The sequence below is a fragment of the Antedon mediterranea genome, chromosome 2 (assembly GCF_964355755.1).
Source record: "Antedon mediterranea chromosome 2, ecAntMedi1.1, whole genome shotgun sequence".
NCBI classification, from domain to species: Eukaryota; Metazoa; Echinodermata; class Crinoidea; order Comatulida; family Antedonidae; genus Antedon; species Antedon mediterranea.
Genome location: NC_092671.1, coordinates 17860589 through 17885556, shown reverse-complemented (window position 1 = coordinate 17885556; position 24968 = coordinate 17860589). Strand labels below are relative to the sequence as shown.

The following is a 24968-nucleotide window of genomic DNA, read 5'->3' as shown; positions in this document are numbered from 1 at the left end:
GTTTATCAGCCGTGCGGTTTAGGAGGAAATAGATATGTTTTAAGAATTCTAGGTTTAGTGCTAAGTCTAGAGTAAAACTCATACCTGTCTAAATATTGATGTGAAAGCGCCAAGGTAAGCAACAAGACCAGAAGATATTAACACATCACCAGTCAGGTTCACATACAGCTCTCCAAGTTCAGCTGCTGTCTTCTTCCATCTGAAAAATGTCAAAGGTCAAGTAAACCATATTTATTACTGTTATAATTCCAAAAATACATTTCAAATGTGTTTATTCAATAGGTGATTTGCATACCTCTCTTTTTCACCACCTAGGCCACTGATCAGTTGTTCAGCTCGGTCAAGCTTCTTTGAACACAGATCAATCTGGTTCTCCAAGTCCACTTTCTTTTTCTTGTTAGCATCTAGTTTATCTTGAAGTTTCTGCAGTTTGTCTTGTACTTCTCGAAGCATTGTGCGTTTCTTCTCCAAGTTCTCCATGGCAATTTTCAGTTCACCTTCAGCTTTCTTAAGTAATAACTTCTTAGGAGCCACAATCTTTGCAACTCTGCAAGTCAATACTCAAGGTTGTAAGGAAATTTGTTTTGAACGCAAATACACAGATTTTCATGTCATAAAGGATATCATATTTCCTAATTTTAAGGAGGTATAGATCCCTACTTTAAAAGAGTCCACATACCTATCATAAGACTCCATAGCAACAATCCACTTGCATAGACCTTCACAAGCAGTAGAAGCATTTCTGATCTTTTCTGGATCAAAGTCAGGATTGGTCACATATTTGGTACGAATAATCTTAATAATGTTTGCTGGAATGTTATCCTTAAAAAAGAAATAGAGCAAAGGTGTTCCAAATGTCTTCATAATATTTTTAATGTTTTCTTGTAAAAATAAAGACATACACAACATTAAAGAATGGAATGTAAATCTGTTGAGAATATTTATAATAGAATAAATTCTTCTTACTTTGTCAAATTCAACAAGAGTCTGCAAGAACTTCATGTCATTCAGTAGTCTTTTAGATGGTCCCCAGTAGTCCTCTATTTTTTTACCAGATCCTGATGGATCTGGAATCCTGTCTGGCTTTAGACCTTTTAGAATGCACAGAGCTTCCATGACCAGTTTTACACCAGCTGGTGGGCTCTTCATTGTCTTCACAACACCAATATCCTAAAAAAGTAAAATTAAACTTTTTCTTATTTATCAAGTTACCCAGAATAAACTTTGTACAGTCAACTCTCCCAATGGGCTGGCCTAATAATATCTTGTTTTCCAGAAAGTTTAGTATTCAGAATGCGTTTCTAAGGGTAAAAATATATTTGGGACCTTTAATACCTCAAGAAGAGTCTCTTTTTGGAAAAAATTCCAGTTTTCTGGTGTTAATTTAATAATAATTAGAATGTGAAAGCAATTTCATTATTAGTTGCTAACAACATTTAAATTATTAAAGTACTGTTAATAATAAACAAGTAAGAAATCATTTCATACCTGCTGTGTAAGTGTGTTAAGAGCAGCTAGGGCAGAGTTTAAGATTGGCATAGCCTCAGCTAGATCAGCATCACACTCATCCTTGATTGCCTTAGCAGCTCCTGCTTGCTTGTTGGCAACCTCTTCATCTGCTTTTACAATCTGAGTTCAAAATGAAATAAGTGATCATTCAAAACAAAATATAATATAGGTACTGAAAGTAGAAAGTTAAAATTGACAATACAGCTGACAAGAATAACAGAAACAGAACTGGTGACAATGATAGTAATTATGATGATAACTACCTTTTCTGTTTTTGCAACTTCAATAGAATCTCTTTCGATAATGACCATGATCTCATCAACTTCTTTTGTGGCCACTTTCAGCTGTGGTTGCAGATCCTCTAGTTCTTTCTGCATCCCAGCAACTTGTGAAGCAGCAGACATCAATTTCTCAAGACCAACTTCATAACGTTTCTTGTTCTTCATAACCTCCCTATTGACATTGTGCAAATTTATAATGAATGTACAGTAGTTTGTTTTACGTAGCCTAAAAACAACCTTACATACAAACACAAAATGGGCAAAAAAAACATCATAAGCATGGATAGTTAGGCATCACATGTGCTTCTTCAGAAAAAATGGGAATTCATTTGCAAAGCTACAGGCTTGGATTAAAAAGAATTATGAAACAGTAACATACGTTCTCTTTTTATTGAGTAACGTCTTGAATGTACTAATCAACTCCAAGTAAGATGTTGGTGTAACATAGTTATGTCGGTCAAGCTCATTCAAGAATCTCTCAGACAGATCACGAGTTGAGGTGTGGAATCGTTTGCACATACTGATACATCCAGATCGATACTCGTCAGTCATCTCTAGGTCATCAAGGAAACGTGTAGCAACAGCTTGCAACGCATCCTCAGGCCAAGACTATGAATTTTAAACAGTTTAATTTTATCACAAATTTGAGCATAATTGATAACATTTATGAAGGTACTAATTACAGGTAATAAATTGCAGGCTTAATGCACTAACCAAGAATCATTTTAACTATAATTATGATTTGTTAACAAAAATACGTTGTTAAAGGTAGATTTTTTTTTATTATCATTATTTCATGTTTTTAACTCTTACTGAAAATTTGAAGAGCATAACACTTGTTTTTCAGTAATGTTTTTGAATGAATAATTAAAAAATAATTAGAAAATCTCATAAAAATTAAAAGCAATCATGATGCACTAACCTGAAACCAATCAATAGTACAGCAGTTTACAAGAGATGGAAACTTTCTCAGTCTGTTCCTAAAGGCATCACCAATTGGGCTCATTGCAAGAACAATATGCATCTGGTCACGAACACGGTCAATAAACATGTTGAAGAGTGCCAAAGGAGACCCATCCGTTTGTCTGGCCTTTTCACGCTGCCTGTCTAAGACACGCATCCTCTCACAAACTTCAGCCTTCTCATCTGTTGGAAAGAGATTTGGAACTTCACCAGCATTTAGAAGGTTGTTGATGTCTTCCAAGAAACTTTCTTGCTTAATCTGGAAGATAAAAAGTTATAATTTACATTTATAATAACAAATACCATGGTTGTAAAGGAGAAATATTCTGAATAGGAAAGTAAAAAAATATTTCTAAACTTATTACCCATGAACACATACTATTAAGGGGAAACCTTCAGAGCCAACAAAGTGTCCCTTAATATGGATGTCCCCTGAATAGGGGTTAGGTGTAGTGTTAAAGCAAATATTTTGCCATGTTCATCTCATCGAGAAGTGTCAACTTAATAGTTAGTCAATACAGTTTAATACTAATGTTTTTTATCTTTTTCCAAAATAAAAGATTGGATGAATGAATGAATAGGGGTGTCCCAAAGAAGGCGTTCTACTGTATATTGTTTTACACTACAATGTATCAAATTAACTTTTTCACTACTGGTAATATGTACTTTTAACATAATGTGCAGTACCTGTGTGTCACTGAAGAGGAACACTCCATGTTGATCTCCATTTGTAGATTTTCTTAATATAGATTTCAAATCTTCATGCCACTCTACCGTTCCGTAACTCTTGCTAATCTCCACTTGAAAAAGATCGCAGTCAGCCATATGTGCAGCAAGACGCGTCAAAGACTGACGACCACTTCCTCCAATACCAACAGCCAGGACGTGGCCACGTGGTTGTTTAATGACACGAGAGATACGTGATACATGCTCTATAGCAAACCTGAAAAATATAGAGGGAATTTGTGTTATTGTTAGTAACCGGAGTTTAAAGCTAGTTTCCATTCAGCTTAACTTAAAGCTAAAAATTCTCTTTGCAACCTTGCCAAGTCCCAACCAAGATTTGAACCCGAAATCATCTATTTGAAATGCAAACATCCCACAACTTGACCATTGGGTTCTCTGTCGTATGAAATAAACTCTCAACACTCTCAAAGTGGTACAGCGAGACAGCACTACTTCACAATTGTACGCACCATGCAAGAAAGATCAAACTTTTTTTTTCAAATCCTCTAAAATGCAGACAACACAGATAATCATCATATCTATTCACCGACACAAATATAATAATTCACAATATGGCACATCCTAGGCTTTCCATAATTACATTCCTATGCATTTTAAAGGTCTTGGTTCAACTGACATAAAGTGAGAATACAAACCTGAACATAACCAAGTTCATTGGTTTTTTACTGATAAGGTTAAACTCCTCAAGATGACTCTCAACTACAATACGAAGCTTATCCACATTTTCAATCTCAACATAGTTTTTGTTTTCATTCTTAGGATCAGAAAAATCGCAGAACATTAAACTTCTGAGGTCATCTTCTGTGACCTTGCCATCACCGTCAAAGTCCAGATGTGAGAAGAGCTGGTTGAAGTCCTCATGAAGATGTGTTTTGACAACAGACTGTGTGAATTCCACCAGCCACGAACGATCCTTATCATCAACAAGTCTATCATAGTATACCCTTAATACCTACAGTAATAGATGTTTAATAATTATAATGTTGTCATGTCTATGTAGGAAGACAGTATCAAGCAATATAGATATTCTGTCTATTTCATAACTAAGTACACTATGTTGCATAATACAATACTGATAATACATTACATATAAATTTAAAAACAAGAAACAATGTACTGTATTTAGATTAGAAAAAGTACCTCATGGAACCAGAGTTTCTTCATGCTTGCCGGTGTCTGGCAATAATCTGGATTCGATAATAGTACCCCTTGAATGACCCTTGCAAAGTCACGCAAATTAAACAGGTAGTGAGACTTGGCTGGTGTGGGTAGAAGATTCAACATTGATGCCTTGTACACCTGCAGTGTGCTTGCAATTATCTGATCTACACATGGCTGGAATTCATTTGGAAAATTCCTGTGAATATAAAAAAGATATAAAGAAATTTGGTTTTAAAACAGAGGCAGAACCTAAACAGAATGAGCATCTAGTTCTTTTATGTAAAGTCCAGCTCCTGTTCAGGTTGGCATCAGATAGTGCGTACAACATTAGTGATGTTTTGTTTTCATGACGCGTCACGTAGCTATGCGCATATAGAGTAAAAAGATTGGCGCATAGATGGAGCATCATAAAACCGAATCTATTAATAGGAGATTTTATTTGCCGGAGCCCGGCGTGGAAGACGCTTTATTTATGTATCCAATTAGTATAAAACTATGAGTAAAATGTAATATTTATTCCACATATTGTATGTCAGTGAATTGGTTTAAAAGGTAGAGTATATCAAACTTACTTGGATGATAGATGCCATTTTAATATCTTTGAAAATATAGTTTTCATAGTATCATCATCAAATTCGTTGATGGTTACTGTATTGAAGTGACGCAAGAAACGTGGTGTAATAATGTTCCTTCCTCCACCTTCACAATAAGAAAAAAATCAATTAACTGCTAATAAACTGTCATTAAATTATACAATATTTGATATAATATAATCTCATAATGCCAAGCTACAAATCAGTTTATAATCTACAATCACTTTAGGTATAAATATAGCAAAAACAAAAACTAACCAGGAGGGCCCATGGCTGCAATGATTTGAACATCTAAAAGTTTCATGGCAGAACAGTCCTTGCGGTCATACCAGTTCCAATGATCTTGCCATTGTCTCAAAAGTTCAATCGGTGGCTGAGCTCCGTAGGTTTCACGGGCTGGCATGTTCAAATCATCAACGTACACAATCTAGAAATATGTAAATTATTAAATATTCACTTGATGCTCACTTGCCACAACATTGTGGTGCTTCTCGTTCAGCCTATATCGTGTAGTGAAAAGCCAACTCAGGTAAACACCTGTTCACACAAGATAAGTGTGTAGCTGAACTTCATAGTAGATAGTGTGTTTTTTAACATGGTAGACGATAGAGTAATGATTTGATTTACATTAAAAATACAGAATGTACTTACAGCTTTTTTGCCAAGAGGTGGCCCAAACAATCCTTTTCTCCTTTTGTCTAATTTAGACATAATAATATCTTGGGTCTGGTTTGCACTTGTTTGAGCAGAGAAATTGATGATATTTGGTTTATAGACTTCCTTATCAAGTTTATTCAAAAGAAAATCCTGTAGAGAAAAACAAAATATAAAGTTGGTAATACATTTTTAGTTGGTTGAAGAATATATATGATCAACTATTACAAAGAATATATTCAGCATCAAAATATAATAATAATGTTTCAAGTCATAAAACTTTACTTTATGAGTTATATTAAACGTGTGGACCTTAACAAAATTAAGTTTTCTATTTGTATATAGGTGTACATCATTTGCCAAAACACATTCAGATTCTGAACATTGTTTTATTTCTATAACCATTCTTTTATCTAATAATCACAGCAGACTATCATACTTACAGTAATGTAGATAGATTTGCCAGTGCCTGTAGGGCCAACAAACAAGCATGGCACATTATGTGTTACCAACATCTTCATTATCTGGGTGTATCGCACTGTATCAACTGTAGGAACAATGATCTCATTCACCATAGCTGTTGGCGAAATTTCTGCTGCATTCTTAATCTCATCAGTCCACTTCTCCCATCTTCCAACACCCTGTATCATTATCAAGCAACAAATAGAATAGGGTTCAATGTATTTGTACTAATGTCATTAACATATGTAGGTATCCAAATAACATTTTTCATCATTAAAACTTTTCTAAATTAAAATACAGTCACTTTAGCTATTCTAATAATAAACCAATCAATAATACCTCCTTAATAAATCTGTAATCATAGACAAGTCCTTCTTTAGGGAATGGTACTGTGAATGGTTTGAGCGGTGGATCAACAAATTCCAAAATGTGGTTTTTAGTACGCGATTCTTCGGAGAGACCACTCTCGGTGATTTCACGGAAAAGTGCATCAAACTTCACTCTGCCAACATCCGATATGCTGCCACCAATAGACCACACAAACGAGAATAGATACATACACTAGAAGAAAGAAAAAACAGAACAAAATTTAGAAAGAAAACTTTAATGCTCTATACACCATCATGAAAAAGAGCAATTTTCTGACAGCACATCATCAGGCAGTTAGTTGGCATCAATAAATTCAGCATTAGATAAAGGTTACATTATAATAAAATCTCCATACTAGGTTTGTAACTCTACAGTCACAAAGTGGCGAAATAGATGTTAAATGTATTATTACTGGTCCTCAAGTTTAACTGGAAACTGAGGAACATGGATTCATTCAGAAATGTTGTACCTACCTCAAGCCATGCAATAACCTCTCTTTCATCTAACTTATTGAAGAGTGCTTCATCACGGAACTCATCCATCATGCTATCCATCAGATTCATAAGAGACTTTACAAGATTAGTGTCGTTGGTTGGTGACAATTCCTAAAATGAAAACAGTCATTTAGTCTGTTTGTGCACCTTTTATAAAGCACATCCTGTATTACTGGCAGTTCTATTCTGATTTTAGGGGATGTGTAAGGAATTTGAACCATGGATAATGCAGATAGTCAAAACAGTTATTTGATATTTCACTTTACTGTTTATCCAATGTCTTACCTTGACACCACCTTTTCTAATGAACTGCAACATGGCTGGTAGTGATCGGTTGAAGTTATCAGTAATCAACTTCTTGTGCACATCATTAAGTGTACTTGGTAAGGTACTCAGCCAGGAGGTCATAACAGGTTGCCAGCCAAGCATATGCGGCTCCATGTAGATCATGCCACATCTTGATACCTAAAAAAGAGAACATCTAAATGACTTTGTCCACAGGGTGGTAAAATGTGATTATTAAAGCATGGTTCCTACTAGAATGCAATGAGACGAAACGCAGCGACGTACAACGCAAAGTGCTATATTGTATAATCACAATTTACAGTGCTGCAAACACTGCTTAATAAAAATATAAATGTCATTTTACTTTTGCACTATAAAAAAAAAAAAAAGATAAATAAATCAGTTTGATTTCACGCAACAACGCAAGGCATGTACACTGGAAAACATAGTACGCTGGGTGAGCCAGTTCAAAGTCTACAGCAACTAAGCATGTTTGATTTCATGCACCCTTAATTTCCTGAACTTAACCTTCTCACAAAAGAAATGAAAGTACAGACTTACTGTAGCTGGGGACGCCACTTCCAAATCCATAGGTTCAAACATCAGATTAGTGGTTGGGGCCAATTGAATAATCTCACCACTCATTAGACACAGTTTCTTGTTATCATCCAGTACAGTGTTCATGTTCTCAATCCAGATGGCATCCACAGGGCCATCAAAAATCAGCCATTTGCGATCCGGAGTCTAGAATAAAAAACACAAAATGTTTGTTGCTAGATTTCTGATTTCGTTGATGTGGTCTTGTGACAGTTTCAAGAGATCTTTATAAATACTTTAATGAGTAAAGGAAAAATATACTTACTGTAGATGAAGCAAAAGCTCTGTAACTCACAGCCAGGATACCATCTGACCATTCATGAGACACCGGGTCAAACTGGCCATACAACTGACCCATTGTGATAGATTTAGGGTTAATAACAATTATTTGAACCTTGTTTTCATCCATCAAACCCTGCAAATATTAAATTAAGTATTAAATTTAGTTTAGATCCTTGGTCAATGTTAAATATTAAACATTGTATTCTTAAGCTCAGTCTACACTATCAAACTACTGTAGTTTGACAAAAACAGTGTGATGTGCCCAAATATGGTAGTGATATGCCTAAATATGGTAGTGACATGACATCATCGTGTCCATATATAAACACATCACATTTTTTGTCACATAAACTTTGATAGTGTAGACAAAGCTAATGTTTGTAAGTCAAGTTTACAAAATATAACAAAATTCTTGATTCATAATTGTTTATTTAATAATAGTTACCTTGTCTGCAATGTCTCCAAGAGCACCAGCCAAGACTCGATAGGCTGAGGTTTTCCCACCAAACGGTTCACCAACTATCATAAAACCATGACGAACGATCATCATCTCATATATCTGACGAAAAAAATACCCATTTTGATTATATTAAATTGGTTAAAGATAATCAAATAAAAATGTAAAATTTAATTCATAATAATCAAGTTAAATATTTCTCACCTGTAGAATCTTATCAAGGAATACCGTTGTTAACTGAAGGTTTAATTTTTCACAATTCTCAGAAATGGCCGATATTAAGATGCCATAGTCAGGTTTTGGTAATTTTATGCCAGGGAATAAATCAGATGTTATACCCTAAAAAAATAAAATATAGCTGTTTTGTAATTACAACATACCAATAGATGTATTTAATAAATATGATTTGAAATATGGCAACTAAAATATTCATTTCTAAAATACAATATATTTACAGACAAAAAAAGGATATTTACCTCAAATAATGGTAGATCATGTGACAAAAATTTAGCCAAGTTAACATCGTTAATTGACCGTAACATCAGAATATCTTCATCTTCTTCTGGGTATTTTAACTAACATTAAAAAATTAATATAGTCTAATAAGCAAATATGTATAAATAGATACATTAAAATGGGTGCAGTTGCTATTATGCAAACTTGAGCTATTGTGATTATGGTCACAGTTCTGGTTTGGCGATTTTTGGCAACAAATAATGTGATAATAATATCTATAGAATTGAAGCTGAACACAATTTTGGACATGATTTAAAACTATTGATAGGAAATTTTCAATTCGTGACGACCGACAAACTAGGAAAATATTATTATTCAGGCAGGTAAAAGTTGGGACATCTTTCCTCACTCTATTCTTTAACACCAACACATCAATACGTAGGCCTTAAATCATCACAGAGCGAAGGCTCCCAATTATCCATCATAAGTACCATTATAGTAGAAGTGACAATACCTTCAAATTTCCAGCTGCAGTGAGCACAGATTTAACAGCCCTCATTCCATAATCATAATGATGCTGAGAAGACAACTGTTCTGAACAGAGCCTGTATGTTGCAACAATCTTCACAGAAAGTGGACGCGCCTTAACAAAACCACACGAATACAGCACAATCTCAGAAATCATAGCATAATCTGGAACCATCATAGCTACTGTACGGAACAATGCTTTTAGATTGTCTGGTAGTTCTGAACGACCTGCGTAGCCAGGGTTCATAGTGATAAACACAGAGCAAGTCGGGTTCAGCTTGATTTCTGTGCCTTCAAAGAGAAGGGTCTCTGCACCCGCACTAATACCTGCAAATATATGAAATAAATTCATTTAAAATCTAGTTTCTTTACATATCTATTGTTGTTTTTAGTAGAAATTAATTTTGACATCGTTTGACTTTAAGCATATTCTGTATTGTATTGTATAAATTAATTAATGAACTTATTGTAGTATTGGTATCTCCTGAGTTTTATTCTCCTTAATAACATGCTAATGTATAAGAAGAAAAGGCAAGATGAAAACACTGGTAGCATTTAAAAGCATATTAAAACTACCTCTTTGAATTGTAAGGATCTGCTGAGCAACAACAGACAACACTTCCAAGTCAATACGGTTGAACTCATCAAAACAAGACCATGCTCCACAGGATGCCAAGCCCTTGAAGAACTTTCCTAGAGCAATGTAGTCAAGACCATCAGAACAGTTAAAAACAACACACTGTTTAGCAACAGCTTTGGCTAAATCTTTGGTTGTTTCTGTTTTACCAGTACCAGCAGGTCCCTCTGGAGCTCCTCCAAGATGAAGATGCAGTGCACCAAAAAGGGTTCTGAAATAAAGTTTTTTAGAATAGATATAATATGGGCAATGAATGACTTAAACGTTGCAGGTACTTCATGAATATCAGTGACATATTCTTACCTGTAACACCTATCTGTAAGTGGGGTGATAACAAGACGGCCAGAATTTCCAAGATATTCATAACCGTAAGCCAACATAGAGTTTATCATTCTGGTGAGCATGTGACCGTCTTGCCAATAGTAACGAAGCTGACTCAACCATTCAAAATCATTCTCATTTGACACTTGATGATTGACAAGTGAAGCTAGAACATCACGCGCATGGACATCAAGCACAACCAGTGCTCCAAGAGTTGTTCGGTTCTGCTTGGAAAGTTTTCCACGAACAAGTTCAACAATATCATCAATTTGTGAGTTATTCTGTTGTAAGTAGGCTTCTAGAGCTTTCTGGCCTGTCTGAATGGCAGTGTGGATATCACTGGTCCAGTAGCGTTGTGATACACAGAGCACAGCTTGACCTGGCCATGATACAACCCACTTCACTCTTTCAGTGTTAGCATAGGCCACATCTGCTTCTCCAATTACCTAAAATTCGAACAAGATTATTAAATTTAAATATTTTTTATTAAATTATTAATTTAATAAAAAAGCACCTAAATCTCAATCGTCTTACTTTATGAATACTTGTCAACATGAGGTCTTCAAGCTCCAACAGCCATTTCTCAACCTGCCCTCTAGCTTTTGCTGTTGAGATAGTGTCTTTCAGTGCGACAACCTCTCCTTCACTACTCTTCATATGGGTGATATCCAGAATATCAGTGAATTCAAGATTGGCAATGCCTTCAAAGCACTTCTTGAGATGCGGTTGGACACGAGTGGGATCCTTTGTCTCTGACAATATTTCCAGAAGCTCTTCATTGGATAAGAAGAAAAATCGTGGGAAGTACAAACGCTTCTTTTCCAAGTAGTCATTAAGACCCTGGAATAAAAAGAATTTATTTATTTAAAAAAGTTATAAACATTAAAATTGAAAATATCTATTCTGGTCATTAAAAACCTTGTAACCAAGAGAAAATATAAGATTTTTATATATGCAACATATTTGGAATTACATACTACAAAGTTAATACAGTATTACAAATAGGTAGGTGATACTATATTCAAAAGTAAACAGTCTCACCTTTTGGATAAGCTCCAGTAACTCATTGGACTTCTTCAATCGTTCTAGAATCTTTTCAATTTCTGTTACAGCCAAGACATGCTTATCCTAAATTTAACAAAAAAAATCAATTGTGTCAACTTTAACTTTAGATCTTACGTCTCACACAACCATTGATTATTCTGACTTATGGAGAGATACTGGAAGGTTACCTACCACTACAGCGACTTTCATGATATCCTTCCAGTTCTTGTCTACAGTAGTGAATCTTCGTCCTTCTTCTGGCATTTGAGCCATGATGTCAGGTGAGCTGAAGATAGGTTCAAGATACAGCCATGTGGCTTGTACTTTCAGCCATTCATCAAGTATCTCTTGCAACAGCATAAGCTTTGCTTCCCAGTCCCTGAAAATTATCAGATATAATAATACTATTTAGAGACTGTTTGTTTAAAGCCTTGCCAACATTATCGAACTTTATGCGACAACAAAATGTGATGTGCCCATATATGGACATGATGATGTCATATCACTACCATATTTGGGCACATCCCACTTTTTTTGTCAAACTAGTTTGATAGTGCAGACAGAGTTTAAGAGACGAAGAAGACCATAAGAATGTGCCACTATTTCAAGAGTTATAAATAAAATAACTCTGTACAGTATTGGTTAAAATATAGACTAGGTTTTATAATGAATACAAAGAAATTAAAGAAATTAGAAAGAAAGAAATTAACCTTATTTCAGCCTCAAATGGCTTAATGAATGGTGAACCTCTCATGGTCTGTGTTTTGACTATCTGGTCATCAAGAAGTAGCTGTATGTCATCTACTGACGATAAAATGTGGGTTCCAGTTTCACGGTAAGGAATCATAATAAACTCCATCTATGGAAAGAAATACATACATGAATATATGAACATAAAATACATGAAAACGTGACATGAAATACATGAAAACGTGAAAATATCTGACTCATTTTATATAATACAGCATCTTATTTCTAAAATTAAATTTCTTACTTCTGCCCATTCGCCAACCATCTTCTCCATAGCTTTCTCCAGTGAGAACTCCTTACTGGCAGCTTCACTAATGCTCTCAAATTTAGTAAGATATGATTCTAGATTCATGTCCAACATTTTAGATAATGTAGTGTCCTCATCCGGTTTGATTGGAAATCCAACAATGTCCGTCATTTGTTCCCAATGTCTATCCCGCATTCCATTATTACACAAGCAACTGATTAGTGGAATGTTCTCTTTAAAGTTTTCAACTTTTTCCTTGATCTTGGAAGCAATCTTCTTTGCATTTGGCATGTCACCAAAGCCTTTCTCTAACTTGTATAATGTACGCCAGTAGTTGCCTACATCTTGGTCGACTGTGTCTGGATCGACATCTTGGAAGGAACCATCCATCCAGTTTCTACAAGTAAAAGAAACATCCTTTAGTTTTAAAGAGAATATTACCATTAAGCCATAAATTTGCTTGGTTTAGTCTGAGAGTTTCAGTTATAGTGTCATTCTGTTGATATATACGATATAAACTAAAAGTTTATATTTTAGGTAGACTTTGTGATTACACAATTACAATTAACTATTAAAATTAAATATAAGAACAAATAATCATATAACAGTTTTTTGTTTTTACATTGCTTGTGCCGCTGATACAAAAGCGTTCAATTCAGTTCAATAAATTTATCTAAATTTATCTAAAAAATTTTTTTTTATCTAAACTGACACTATCTTGATAAATATTAAATCACTACTGACTTATATTTGTTGTTGAATTCCACAGTTGTTTCATAAAGCTTTAAAAAGGGCTGCAGAGTGTTCATGATAGTTAACCTCTTGGGGTATGAAGACGTCTGCCATCCAAATGATTCTTCTTCAATGTTAAATCCTTCAATCTAAGTTTTAAACAGAAATGATTAAAACTCAACAAAAAAATACAAGAAGCAAAATGGCATTGGGCGGGACACCTTGCAAGAAGGGATGACAACAGGTGGACAAAACGTATGACAGACTGGCAACCAAGAACCGGCACAAGAAAAAGGAGAAGGCAGAAATGGCGATGGAGGGACGACATTACAAAGTATGCAGGCACCACGTGGGCGAGGATAGCACAGAACAGATGGGATTGGCAGAAGCATGAGGAGGGCTACATCCGACAGGGGATGATACAGCTAAACTGAACTGAACTGAACTGATTAAAACTCAATTCAATTTATGTAACTAAATGGCCTGGAATTTGCAATGTTCAGATTTTCACAAGTTACAATATAATAAAAGATACACGACTAGGCATTTGCAAAGCACATGTGGACTTTACCTTATCTGCTGCAGTTTCTAGTCTGCTATTCAAAGCCTGGGCTTTCTTAAGGTAGCGACTGACTTCAGTTATGTCTCCAAATGTCTGGAATTCTTCAAGTTGTTTGCTATACCCTTCTAGTTCTTCATTAAATCTATCACGCCGTAACTGGTTGGAATTGAATTAAATAAAATGATATTACCGTAACAAATTCCTAATGCTGAACAAATTATTCTTCTTATTTCAGAACATTCTCTTACTATTACACTGGTAAATTATTATGTTAATAATATGTAACCTCCACATGAACCAGGTTACAGGTATATGCTACTACTAACCTTCAAGCCATCTTGGTATTGAGTCTTCTTCTCTGCTACTATTTGCTTATGTTCTTCAAAGATCTCTTGCATGCGATCATTCCACTGGAAGGTGCTGCTATTGAGTCTCATCTCTGCAGGTGAGAAGTTTGCACAGTCTACCAGGAATGCCAGTCTGTCTCTGCTAAGGTACAAATCTTTCTCCAACTCAAAAACTGTCTTCTTCTCTACATTCTCAATATATAATTTCAGTTCCATCAGTTGTTCTGTGTTGGCAGGAGTTGTCAGAGCTTTCTCTGCAATGACCTCATACTCTTCACATAATCTAGTAAAGACAACAGATGTTGATAAAATATTATGTTAAGGGCCAATGGGTGCATGGTAGGTAAAAGGAAAGCAAGTAAAATGAGATTTAAACTTCCTTTTAAAACTTCAGGATGTGTAAGACCTTAAATTTTCCACTTTTTCAAAGGTCAATTACACCTCAGATATAAACAGTGCTTACTTGCGATTAGCTTCAGCATGGTCCTTACACATCCTTGCCAATAGTTTAGAAGATAATGCCTCTGATCTCTTTGCTAAGGCACGAATGAGTTCATCACAATGTACCTCGAACATTCCAAGCCGTATCACCTATTAAACAAAAACATTTGATTTTCATAAACAAATTCTGATATTAAACCCATAAAAAAGGGGACTGATTTTAGTTGTTGTAATTTAAAATAAATGTATTCAAACAGTATTATGTGCAGTTATATTATATTACAATTTTAAGAAACAGAATTGGAGAAAAGCTTCTTAAAATTAATTAAAGAATATAGATTAAAATAATAAAATATGATATGAAACATGGAGTTAATGCAGTATTATGAAAAATTCATGAAAAGTATAGGCATGTGTGGTCAATTTTGTTGACTGGATGGCATTTGACCAATCAGTGTACAAAACAAAGCTGTGTTTGTGAACCTGCTTGAGTTCAAAGTTCAAATTCTTGCATGATTCATCTAATTTCGTTTGTGTGGGGAAGAAAACAAAAATTAATTAAAGTATAAAATAATTTCCTAAAATAATGACCTCCATAAAGAACAGCCTGAGACATCCAGTAAATAAAAACAGGGTATGATGGCAATATACTCACTGTACAAATATAAAGTATCATTTTGTTGGAAAAGGTTTTAACATTTGTTACATCTGCATGCAAGGAATTACACAGATTTTCCTTTGTTAGTAAAATGGTGGTGTCAAGAATATGGATAGAATTGCATGTAGAGAGTTACTAGTCTAGTATTAGTAGAAATCACAAGGTAAGTTTACGAAGAAAATGAGAGGAGAAGATAGGGAGAAGAAGAATACCGTAAAAAGTGACTAGATAAGTCGCTCTGTCATCATTGATTTGTATACAAAATTAATGAATAAATAAGCAGCACTTAAAGAGCAACAACCGGATGTCAATGTGGGGTCAATGTGGGGTGAGCTTGTGGTGATTGCAATTTTAAAACTAGATTATTTGAAGTAAACAAACCTTTCTCTGTTGTCGACCCTGCATTACAAGCATTAAAAGAACAAAACATGCAGTAAACAAGCAATATAAAAGAATGCATACAAATACTAGTGTAGACACACACATGCCTTAGTTACAGAGAAACATATCATCTACAGAGTCATACTAATCTATGCCCGGTATCACCCAGTAGTGTTTTATGCGTGATATAAATATGTTATCAAGTACATGCTAATATTATATTTAATGATATTACTCCACGTTTTATACATTTTTAATGTACAAAATCTGTCAAAATACTGATTACTGTAGGTTTATTATAAATATAATAAATATACACAAGGTACATTCCGCTCTCTGTGATATGTGATGATTTGTGGCATTGAAGCAGACTGGTTTTTGTGGACGCATTGTGAAAAATTAAATTTACCACCAGAGCATGTTAATAACATTTCTTGATATCAGGGTATGCCGGGTGTAGATTAGAATGACCGCATCTACATGGTATATCATGATATAGAAGATAAGGATCAATAACAGATTGATAAGAGACTATTCGAATTCATAAAGTATTAAACTAAACTTTGTATGCGAGACGAGCATCATAATTTTCACTTGTGAACGAATAAAGTTATCTTATCTTAAAAGTAAATGTTATTTTTGGAAGGCACTTTTAACACTGGGGCAAAATTAAGTCTGAGAATTAGAATCAATGGCCCATTGCAGTACAGTATTCAATATTTAACTTTCTGAGTTCAAACTAAAGAGATTCTCTGTGCTTATTAATATTTCAATTTAAGGTCATGTTAATGAAACTTAAATTCTAATAGTTTACTTTACTATATTGTATTTCAATTATAAAGGTTTTACTTGTTTGGTGCTTTCAACTTTTCAATTTGATTAAACTGAATGTTTTAATCATACCTTTCTGGTGTTAAATGAGATTTCATCAACTAGGTTGCGATACTTCTCAACTTCTTTAGTGTATTCATCAAAGGTATGTTCTTCAGAAAGAAACTGAACAACATCAGCTTCAGCCTAAAATAACATAAAATTAGAAGATATAATACTGCTGACAAGATAATTTGGTATCTCAAGTATCTAATAAAATCAAAACGTTGTTTTAATTCTAATTCATACATTTCTTCTCAAACTTAAATTGTATAAATAAATTAATTACCTGTTTGTTGACTAGAAAGTTGTATTTTTCATAAAGTTTAAGATGTTCCACAGGCCTCAAGCTCTCCGCTTCTACAACCTCCTTTACGTTTTGCTTGTGCCTATTTAGAATATCTTCCAAAATAATTGGCCGTAGTACTGCTTTTGATTTTGGTCCATTCTGAATAAACCGAATATATTAAGAATAATATGAACAATAATGATTTAATATTAGTATATCACCGGTGTATATCATTCTTCACAATTTCAACTTAAGCTCTGTCTACACTATCAAACTAGTTGAAAAAAAATGCGATGTGCATCATGTACATCACATTTTTTTGTCACATACAGTTTGATAGTGCAGACAGAGCTTAAGATTCAAGAAACTACTGTATATATTGGTATTTTCAAGCACAAATAATTATGATAGATATGAATAAAACATAAACATCTAAGTAAAATTATTTAGTTACCCATTCGGAATAAAGTTTAGTCTCGACACGTGGAATGACTCCAATAGCCTTTAGCATCACATCATACACATTTACCAGTACTATTTCAAAATCTGAAAATGTTGGTTCAAACTTGATGTCGGTTCCATCTAAAACAAGACGTTGGATAAATCCTGAATGTTCATATGCTCGTATTGATTCCTGAGAAAACATAAACAATCAGGTAATGAATATTACCAAAACAGCTTTTTAGATTAATGCAGCTAGACATAGTGGCAACATTCAATACCTTTGGTTGACAGATGAGATCTGTGAAGTCTTGCATGGACTCTAGACAAAGCGTTTGTAGCTGTGATGTCATTAAAGTTGCTGCACAATTAAAGAATGATTCCAGTTTGCGACCATTATGGTTACTTGGTATAAGTTTTCTTCTGTTTCCTTGGTAATATATATTCTGCACTTCTGGAAACCATCTAATGGGGAAAATTGTTTAAATTTTCTTTATTTAATGGAATATCATACAACTTATTCCTTTAAATAGCATGTTATGAAAATTATTTGGAATAAATTCATTTCTTAACAACTACATTCCAGTGCAGTTAAAAACACCTAGAAAGGGAGAGACTCTCTCAAAACTAAATTCTATATGTGTATTTGGAAGATTAAAACATTCTTGAAAATTGTACATTTTTGGCTTAATGTAACCCAGTTTGCAGTGTGTTGAATATCTTATAGATGTTATTAGTTACACCCTGCTTGTTCACGGAATGCGGGAAATATCTACGTTCTGGTTATATATTCCATGAGACCCTTCTGATCCGCTTGACTGAGTAAATGGCCGTAATACGGAATTATATCTCATACATATTGACAAATCGTATTACAGAATTCACGTACACTAAGAGATAAATATATATATTTAAAGACAAAAGTTATTTCAAATTCATTGAGTACTTACTTTTTGAGCAGTTTTTCTTTGGCAGATTCTATATGTCTCATTACAAGATTTTGGAAGATCGCCAACTCCATTGATTCTGGTTTTTTGTGAAATTCTTCTATATCCACCAACCTCAAACCACTTATAGTAATAGAAACAAAGCATATCACATGAATCAGGAATTAACTTAGTAATTGATTTTGTATACTATAGTATGGGACTACTGTATGGTACCTATACTACCTATAGTATACTGTGGTATGGGACTACTGTATTGTACCTATACTACCTATGGTATAACTGTGGTATGGGACTACTGTATGGTACCTATACTACCTATGGTATAACTGTGGTATGGGACTACTGTATGGTACCTACTGCATACTACCTATGGTATACTGTGGTATGGGACTACTGTATGGTACCTATACTACCTATGGTATACTGTGGTATGGGACTACTGTATGGTACCTATACTACCTATGGTATACTGTGGTATGGGACTACTGTATGGTACCTATACTACCTATGGTATACTGTGGTATGGGACTACTGTATGGTACCTATACTACCTATGGTATACTGTGGTATGGGACTACTGTATGGTACCTATACTACCTATGGTATACTGTGGTATGGGACTACTGTATGGTACCTATACTACCTATGGTATACTGTGGTATGGGACTACTGTATGGTACCTATACTACCTATGGTATACTGTGGTATGGGACTACTGTATGGTACCTATACTACCTATGGTATACTGTGGTATGGTAGATTCAAATAAAATAAAAAAATTACCCAAATGAAATATGCCACAACTCCAGAACCTGTAACATCGTAGGGTTGGTGACATTGAGATCCTGTGTAATTTGAGACTGAGCACTGAGGAATGACTTCTTCCAAGGCTTAGGAACCACAGCAAGTTCAGAACGAGCCTCTGTCAGTTCCTCTTTCTTGTCCTCGCTCTTCTCTCTGGGATCACGCAGTACAAAATCAACTGCAAAGAAAAAGTATTAAAACTACTTTTAAATCGGGACATTAATTGATGTAATTATTAGTATCAATTAATTATTTTGGAAGTAAAACCAGAAATCAGTTTCAGTTCAATGTTATATTATATCTAAATTTCTTTAAAAATGAATCCCATATTTCATTAGATAATGCATATGATCTTTTATATGGTGATTCCTATATAGAAGTGGTTCTCAACATATACATATATAAACTATATACCTATAGCTTTCTTTACACTGAGAAGGTAGTCATCTCTCATTTCATCTGACAGGTTTTCAATGGTTAAAGCATTTCCTGTTTTTAAGTCTTCTGACACCAGTCTCTTGACATTTTCCAGCCAGGAATCCTCCATTGGAGCCACATGCTCTGTGTCGATGCCATTGTGTATGTAATAGTAGTATCTCTGTTAAAGAATAACATTAAATGAACACATCCTTATTGATATTGTATAGTACATTAATAAAATATAGTATTTTAATAATGGAATATTAGTCATAGCATGGAAAAATATTGTTTATTATTTCTCCATCGTTACAGGGACAGAGCTATTATTTTTCAGGTAGAGCACAGGGGAATGCTAACACATCATGTGACATAATAATTATGTAAAAAAAAGATTAAAGAGGACAACGCATACCCCAAGTGCAATCCCACTAGATCCGCCACTGGATTTATAAAGAACCCATACTTATTTCTCCATTGTTACAGGGTCAGATCAATTATTTTTCAGGGAGAGCACAAGAGAATGCTAACACATTATGTGACATAAAATTAATAGTATGTCCAAAATTTAGCTATCAAATCAGTTTTTAGCTATCAAAAGGGGGGAATATGTGCCTCAAGTGCAAGCCTGCTGGATCCACTACTGGGTTATGGAGAAATATTACTTATTTCTGCATGGTTATACAGTATTTTTGCAGAAACTAACATACCAAGATATCCTTTTCTGCTGCAGTTGGTGATCCTGACCTTGTGGTCATGAGTGGTGCATCTGTAGCCGATGATGAAGGTCTACTTCCATCTTTTTCTTGTTGCCTAAAATAATAAAATTGATACCAAATAGTCAAATCCATAACAAAAAAATAGATAAAATCACTAGTGGGCATTTGTTCTTCCCTATAAAACTGTTTGTAACATAAACTCCTTCACAATGAATTGTTTAAAACCCACTGCCTATTCATCCCTTGTTTTCATTGTTCTATTGATTAAATTAAACAAAAGACTTACATTATGATATTAACAAGAGCATTACGAAATGATTCCCTGTCTTTCCTTGGATATGAGAACCCTTTTCCACTTTTGCCGTTTGCCTCATTTTGTTCTGGATCCCAGGACTTGGTTTTAAGTCTTTTTGCTTTTACTTTTCTTGAGTCACCTGAAATTATTGTTCATTATATGGTCGTTTTAATCCTATTCTTGTGGAATGTCTTTAGTTATCAATCATTAAATTTAAATGACAAAATAATCATAATTTTAAAATAAAAATTGAAAAGTTATCAAATTAAGGACAGAAAATACAGTAATTAAATTGTTTTAATTGTACACTTGCATGCAACAGATAAAGGTAATACTAGAAAATTCTAAATTTTATTTCTATAATTTATACAGGATAATTTTTTGGTTTTACATACACGTCAAGACATGAACTTACGAGATTTTAGTTGTTTTACTAAACTTAGATCTTCTACTTCTTCTTCTGGGGATTTTCCAGTTAGTTCAAATGATGGGATGTTTGCTTGCCATATTGGCTTTGATCTTGCCTTGATTTTGAGAATAAAACATTAAATAAAAATAATTAACCTGTACATTAGATTTTTGAACAATAGGAAATTCATAGTATACTTACTACACAATAATATTCAAAAATAAAGAACCAAGATTCAAGAAATAAATCCACGAGAGTGAAAACAGTTCACACTTATACTTATATTATTAGTACTTACGGCTGGCAATGCTGGTAGAAATGCGCGAGAATTTTCAGGATTCTTGCCTTTATTATATTTGCCAGGAACATACTGGATATAAAAAAAACAATTCAACTAATTAAATGAAAGAATCTTATTTTATAAATCAAGGTAGTAAGTAGGCCTCCTAAAATGAAACAGGAAAAAAAAAACAATACAATTACAATTTCAATACAATGCCAATGGGCCAATTAATTAAATAATATTTGAGAGTCCTAATAAAATGATAAATATTTCATTTATTTATCTGGCTTTACAACAATAGGAAGCATGGCTATTGTCATAAACATGAATGATTATTATTGACTTGTTGAGTTTGAGATGAGAGTTGACAAAAACAATACCAAACAAAAGGTTTTAAAATTCATGAAAACATATCATTTACAACAGTATTTCTCACCTTGACGTCTGACATCGTGAAATAATACTCAGCAGTTTAAATAACACAATAGTATTAGTTTATAAATATTCGTCGTCCAAATCTTTTGCAGCCTAGACCTGCCACAGGTCCAGGGTTGCTATCTGGCTGCTGCTATTTATATGCGCGCTTGCCTAGCGAGCTTCAGCAGTGGTGTTTGTTTCTGTGTTGTGTTGAACATTCGAAAAAATCTAGTATCAAAGCAATTATAAATAACCCAAGAATAATTCATATATTGTTATTGAAACATTATGTATATATTCATATATTGTTTAAGAAACCTACACATGTTATCGGTTTTAAAATAATAATAATAATACAAAAACTCTAGGCCTAGGCTTATTGTTTTTTACCTGAAGTGTGTGACCGACGATCGTTTATAATGTTGCTACGCTACATCCTCGACAAAAGCTTATATATTTAGATAATTCAACCCTAATTTTAAGGCAAAATAACTTATTCTATAAACAATTAAAAAATATAATATAAAAATATTTGTTTATGTTTGTTTAAATTTTATTTCATATGACCAAACCTGATTAAAACTTGATTTTTTATTAAATTGTTTTCAGGTACTTAGCCTTGTAGTCTCAGACGTCACTTTTTCCTGCCCACATCTCGACGACACGTTGTTGAAGACTACTGACAATCACACTCACCGCGCCGCGGCGCCAACACATTTACAAAATAAAAACAAAACACCGAGAAACTTTCTCGGGGGGCACGAACAACTTCGTTATTTTTGTTTTTTAATAGTAGTATTTGTGACATTACAAACTGAATCGGAGATTCACTATTAATAGGATAAAAAGTAAGATGAGTAACAGATTATCAATCAAAATGCTAGGCAAGCTAGAGAGCGTAGCCATCATTATTCATATAATAAGGACTCTCTAGTACTAAACTAGGCCTAGTAGTACCGTACGAATGATTATTGGAGAGGTATAGGTTAGGTGTTTACTCACGGTAGTTAATGGTACAAAAAAGAGTCAGTTCGCCCGAATCAGGAAATTTCATTATGCAGCTATTATTAATCAGAAAATTCCGCAGCCCGTAACTATTATTATATACTGGAGGTATATTTTTTCGTTTTAATCCTATATTTATGGTATATTTTAGGTATGTTTCCTTGAAAAGAACAAAACAAGCAACAACAAAAAAAAAGAATGTCGATTCAAACACTAGGAAAAATTGCAATATATGGTGCTGTTGGTTCGGTTTTAAGCTCAGGATACTTTTATAAGTCAATACAAGGTACATTGTCTATATAATATGAATAGGATATACATTTTATTTAACATAGAATTTTCTTTAAACTTAACTCGCCCACCGCTGTAACTCACCGTACACCACTTGAACATATTGTAAATTGTATATGTCATGACGATGTACGTAGTTTACAATTCTGTTTTCTTATTCACAATAACTAGACAAAATAGCAGGTTCTCCATTCTATGTGCAAACAATGTCTGTAGTAAGGAACCATACTGGTGCAATGGAGGTTTTAGGGGAACCACTTAGAAGCAAGTTTGTAAGTTTAAGTAGTAAAGCCAATACAATGAATGGATATAATGCCCAGGTACAGTATAAAAACATTAGTCTTTTAAACTGTAGTTAATTAATTACAACAATTATTGATATGACTGTATAATTAAAACACAGTAAAATAGTTATCACTGTCCTGAGAGTAAAAATTAAAAACAATTTTCTTATTGATGCTTTGTTGTTTTAGCTTCAGATTCCGGTTAAAGGTAGCAAACGATCGGGAACTGTACACAGTTGGTCCTCAAGAAAAGATACATCAGAGGAGTATGTTTGCTCTTTACATTTAGAAGTGTTAAACATGATTTAGCTGTCCAAAAGATGTTGTAATAACGTACCTCAACTACTAGCCTCCTTTGGCAACAGTATATTGTATAATAAAGAAAAAATGTTGTTTTATTTGCAGATGGTTTATTGAAAAAGTTGATTTAGAATTATATGGATCAAACAAACAAGTCACAATCTATTTGGGAGATAATGTTAAATCAACAGCAGAAGGATATGCTACCTGAATGCGTTAAAAGATTTGGTTTTTGATAAACATGCTTAAGCAAGCCAAATAAATCATGCAGTAACGTACTGTTAACAGTCATCAATGTTATGACTACTAGACTGAGTAACAGATTCCACCTACATTCACATGTAACGGGAAGATGGAGTCGTTAAATGTGTAATGGAAAATTGAATTAAACAGTGTATGTGAAATGTAGTTTAAAGGCGGGATGGAACAACTCTGAATGTAGCTTAAGGGCCCATTTACACTAGGACGATAACGATGGACGATAAATATATAAACATGCATTTTTTTTTCATAAAACAAAATAAATTAGAAAGGTTTTCGTTCTAGAACTATAGGATAATCATTTATGCTGTCTTTGATAAAAATAATGTTTTTAAAATTCCAATCAAATGACGTCATGATAAATAAAAACAATAAAACCGTTGTATTGTCACGATATTATTGCTCTTACTAATCATAACGTCATTTGATTGGACGTGTGAAAATATCATTTTCATCAAAGGAAGCATAGATGGTTATTCTATAGTTCTAGAATGAAAAGTTTTTATATTTTGTTTTATGTATGAAAAATGCACATTTGTCTATTTATCGTCGATCGTTATCGTCCTAGTGTAAATGTAGCTTAAAGCTGGGATGGAAATGATATGTCATTTTACTGACTAAACTGTGTTAAATTTAAACTAGAACTTAAAAATTCTGTTATAAGTGTAACAGTAGTTGTTTTTAAATAAAGATATTACAATTATAGTTTTAATTGGAAACATCATTTTATTCAAAAACAATATTTACAGTACAATTGTTTTACATAATTTATAGCGTAGAACAAATATTGATATATTATGAATTGATATACTGCACAAGTATGAAACCACTTTACAGTATTCCCTTTCATGCAAACATAATATAGAAATGTACCTGTAGGTATGTAGAGTACTAACGTTAAAAAAAAAAACTATGGGAACAGTTTTGCAAAACTTAACTGGATAAAAAAAAAAATGCCAACTATAAAGAAATCAC

At 33.7% G+C, this 24968-nt stretch overlaps 2 protein-coding genes across 3 annotated transcripts in view; one reads left to right on the top strand and one right to left on the bottom strand.

The window, feature by feature from the left end:
* The window catches only part of LOC140040632 (dynein axonemal heavy chain 7-like), a 36536-nt gene extending 14284 nt beyond the window's left edge, over window positions 1-22252 (bottom strand). The window contains exons 1-49 of one of the 2 annotated variants that reach the window (XM_072086705.1): window positions 22243-22252; window positions 21872-22080; window positions 21451-21522; window positions 21159-21267; window positions 20735-20882; window positions 20440-20542; window positions 19727-19910; window positions 19292-19490; window positions 18509-18628; window positions 17840-18023; window positions 17572-17751; window positions 17118-17276; window positions 16862-16975; window positions 15959-15976; window positions 14942-15069; window positions 14458-14761; window positions 14141-14287; window positions 13582-13718; window positions 12835-13234; window positions 12551-12699; window positions 12033-12219; window positions 11838-11924; window positions 11331-11636; window positions 10779-11242; window positions 10415-10686; window positions 9825-10165; window positions 9331-9429; window positions 9059-9193; window positions 8843-8956; window positions 8381-8530; window positions 8080-8262; window positions 7519-7698; window positions 7213-7344; window positions 6710-6931; window positions 6352-6549; window positions 5906-6061; window positions 5513-5681; window positions 5234-5360; window positions 4641-4857; window positions 4136-4452; window positions 3441-3696; window positions 2713-3012; window positions 2170-2399; window positions 1773-1962; window positions 1489-1629; window positions 967-1170; window positions 680-822; window positions 296-547; window positions 85-199 (exon numbers count right to left, since the gene is read on the bottom strand). In XM_072086705.1, the coding sequence (XP_071942806.1) occupies window positions 85-199; window positions 296-547; window positions 680-822; window positions 967-1170; window positions 1489-1629; window positions 1773-1962; window positions 2170-2399; window positions 2713-3012; window positions 3441-3696; window positions 4136-4452; window positions 4641-4857; window positions 5234-5360; window positions 5513-5681; window positions 5906-6061; window positions 6352-6549; window positions 6710-6931; window positions 7213-7344; window positions 7519-7698; window positions 8080-8262; window positions 8381-8530; window positions 8843-8956; window positions 9059-9193; window positions 9331-9429; window positions 9825-10165; window positions 10415-10686; window positions 10779-11242; window positions 11331-11636; window positions 11838-11924; window positions 12033-12219; window positions 12551-12699; window positions 12835-13234; window positions 13582-13718; window positions 14141-14287; window positions 14458-14761; window positions 14942-15069; window positions 15959-15976; window positions 16862-16975; window positions 17118-17276; window positions 17572-17751; window positions 17840-18023; window positions 18509-18628; window positions 19292-19490; window positions 19727-19910; window positions 20440-20542; window positions 20735-20882; window positions 21159-21267; window positions 21451-21522; window positions 21872-21886 (8757 nt within the window). In that variant the 5' untranslated portion in view covers window positions 21887-22080; window positions 22243-22252. The remainder of the gene's footprint in view (window positions 1-84; window positions 200-295; window positions 548-679; window positions 823-966; window positions 1171-1488; window positions 1630-1772; window positions 1963-2169; window positions 2400-2712; window positions 3013-3440; window positions 3697-4135; window positions 4453-4640; window positions 4858-5233; window positions 5361-5512; window positions 5682-5905; window positions 6062-6351; window positions 6550-6709; window positions 6932-7212; window positions 7345-7518; window positions 7699-8079; window positions 8263-8380; window positions 8531-8842; window positions 8957-9058; window positions 9194-9330; window positions 9430-9824; window positions 10166-10414; window positions 10687-10778; window positions 11243-11330; window positions 11637-11837; window positions 11925-12032; window positions 12220-12550; window positions 12700-12834; window positions 13235-13581; window positions 13719-14140; window positions 14288-14457; window positions 14762-14941; window positions 15070-15958; window positions 15977-16861; window positions 16976-17117; window positions 17277-17571; window positions 17752-17839; window positions 18024-18508; window positions 18629-19291; window positions 19491-19726; window positions 19911-20439; window positions 20543-20734; window positions 20883-21158; window positions 21268-21450; window positions 21523-21871; window positions 22081-22242) is intronic. The other variant, XM_072086706.1, reaches the window with a different exon arrangement.
* Window positions 22253-22589: 337 nt separating this feature from the next.
* On the top strand, window positions 22590-24451 carry LOC140040631 (cytochrome c oxidase assembly factor 1 homolog). The gene is made up of 5 exons (XM_072086704.1): window positions 22590-22700; window positions 23009-23143; window positions 23320-23468; window positions 23622-23698; window positions 23838-24451. Exons 2-5 carry the CDS (start codon window positions 23056-23058, stop codon window positions 23941-23943), a joined length of 420 nt encoding a protein of 139 aa, XP_071942805.1. The 5' UTR covers window positions 22590-22700; window positions 23009-23055; the 3' UTR covers window positions 23944-24451.
* Window positions 24452-24968: the final 517 nt, after the last annotated feature.

Excerpts from the sequence above, each read along its gene's own strand:
- LOC140040631 (XM_072086704.1), top strand. The coding sequence starts at position 23,056 with ATGTCGATTCAAACACTAGGAAAAATTGCAATATATGGTGCTGTTGGT. Across the intron at positions 23,469-23,621 it reads TGAATGGATATAATGCCCAG|CTTCAGATTCCGGTTAAAGG; the intron begins GTACAGTATAAA and ends TTGTTGTTTTAG. Across the intron at positions 23,699-23,837 it reads AGAAAAGATACATCAGAGGA|ATGGTTTATTGAAAAAGTTG; the intron begins GTATGTTTGCTC and ends TTTTATTTGCAG.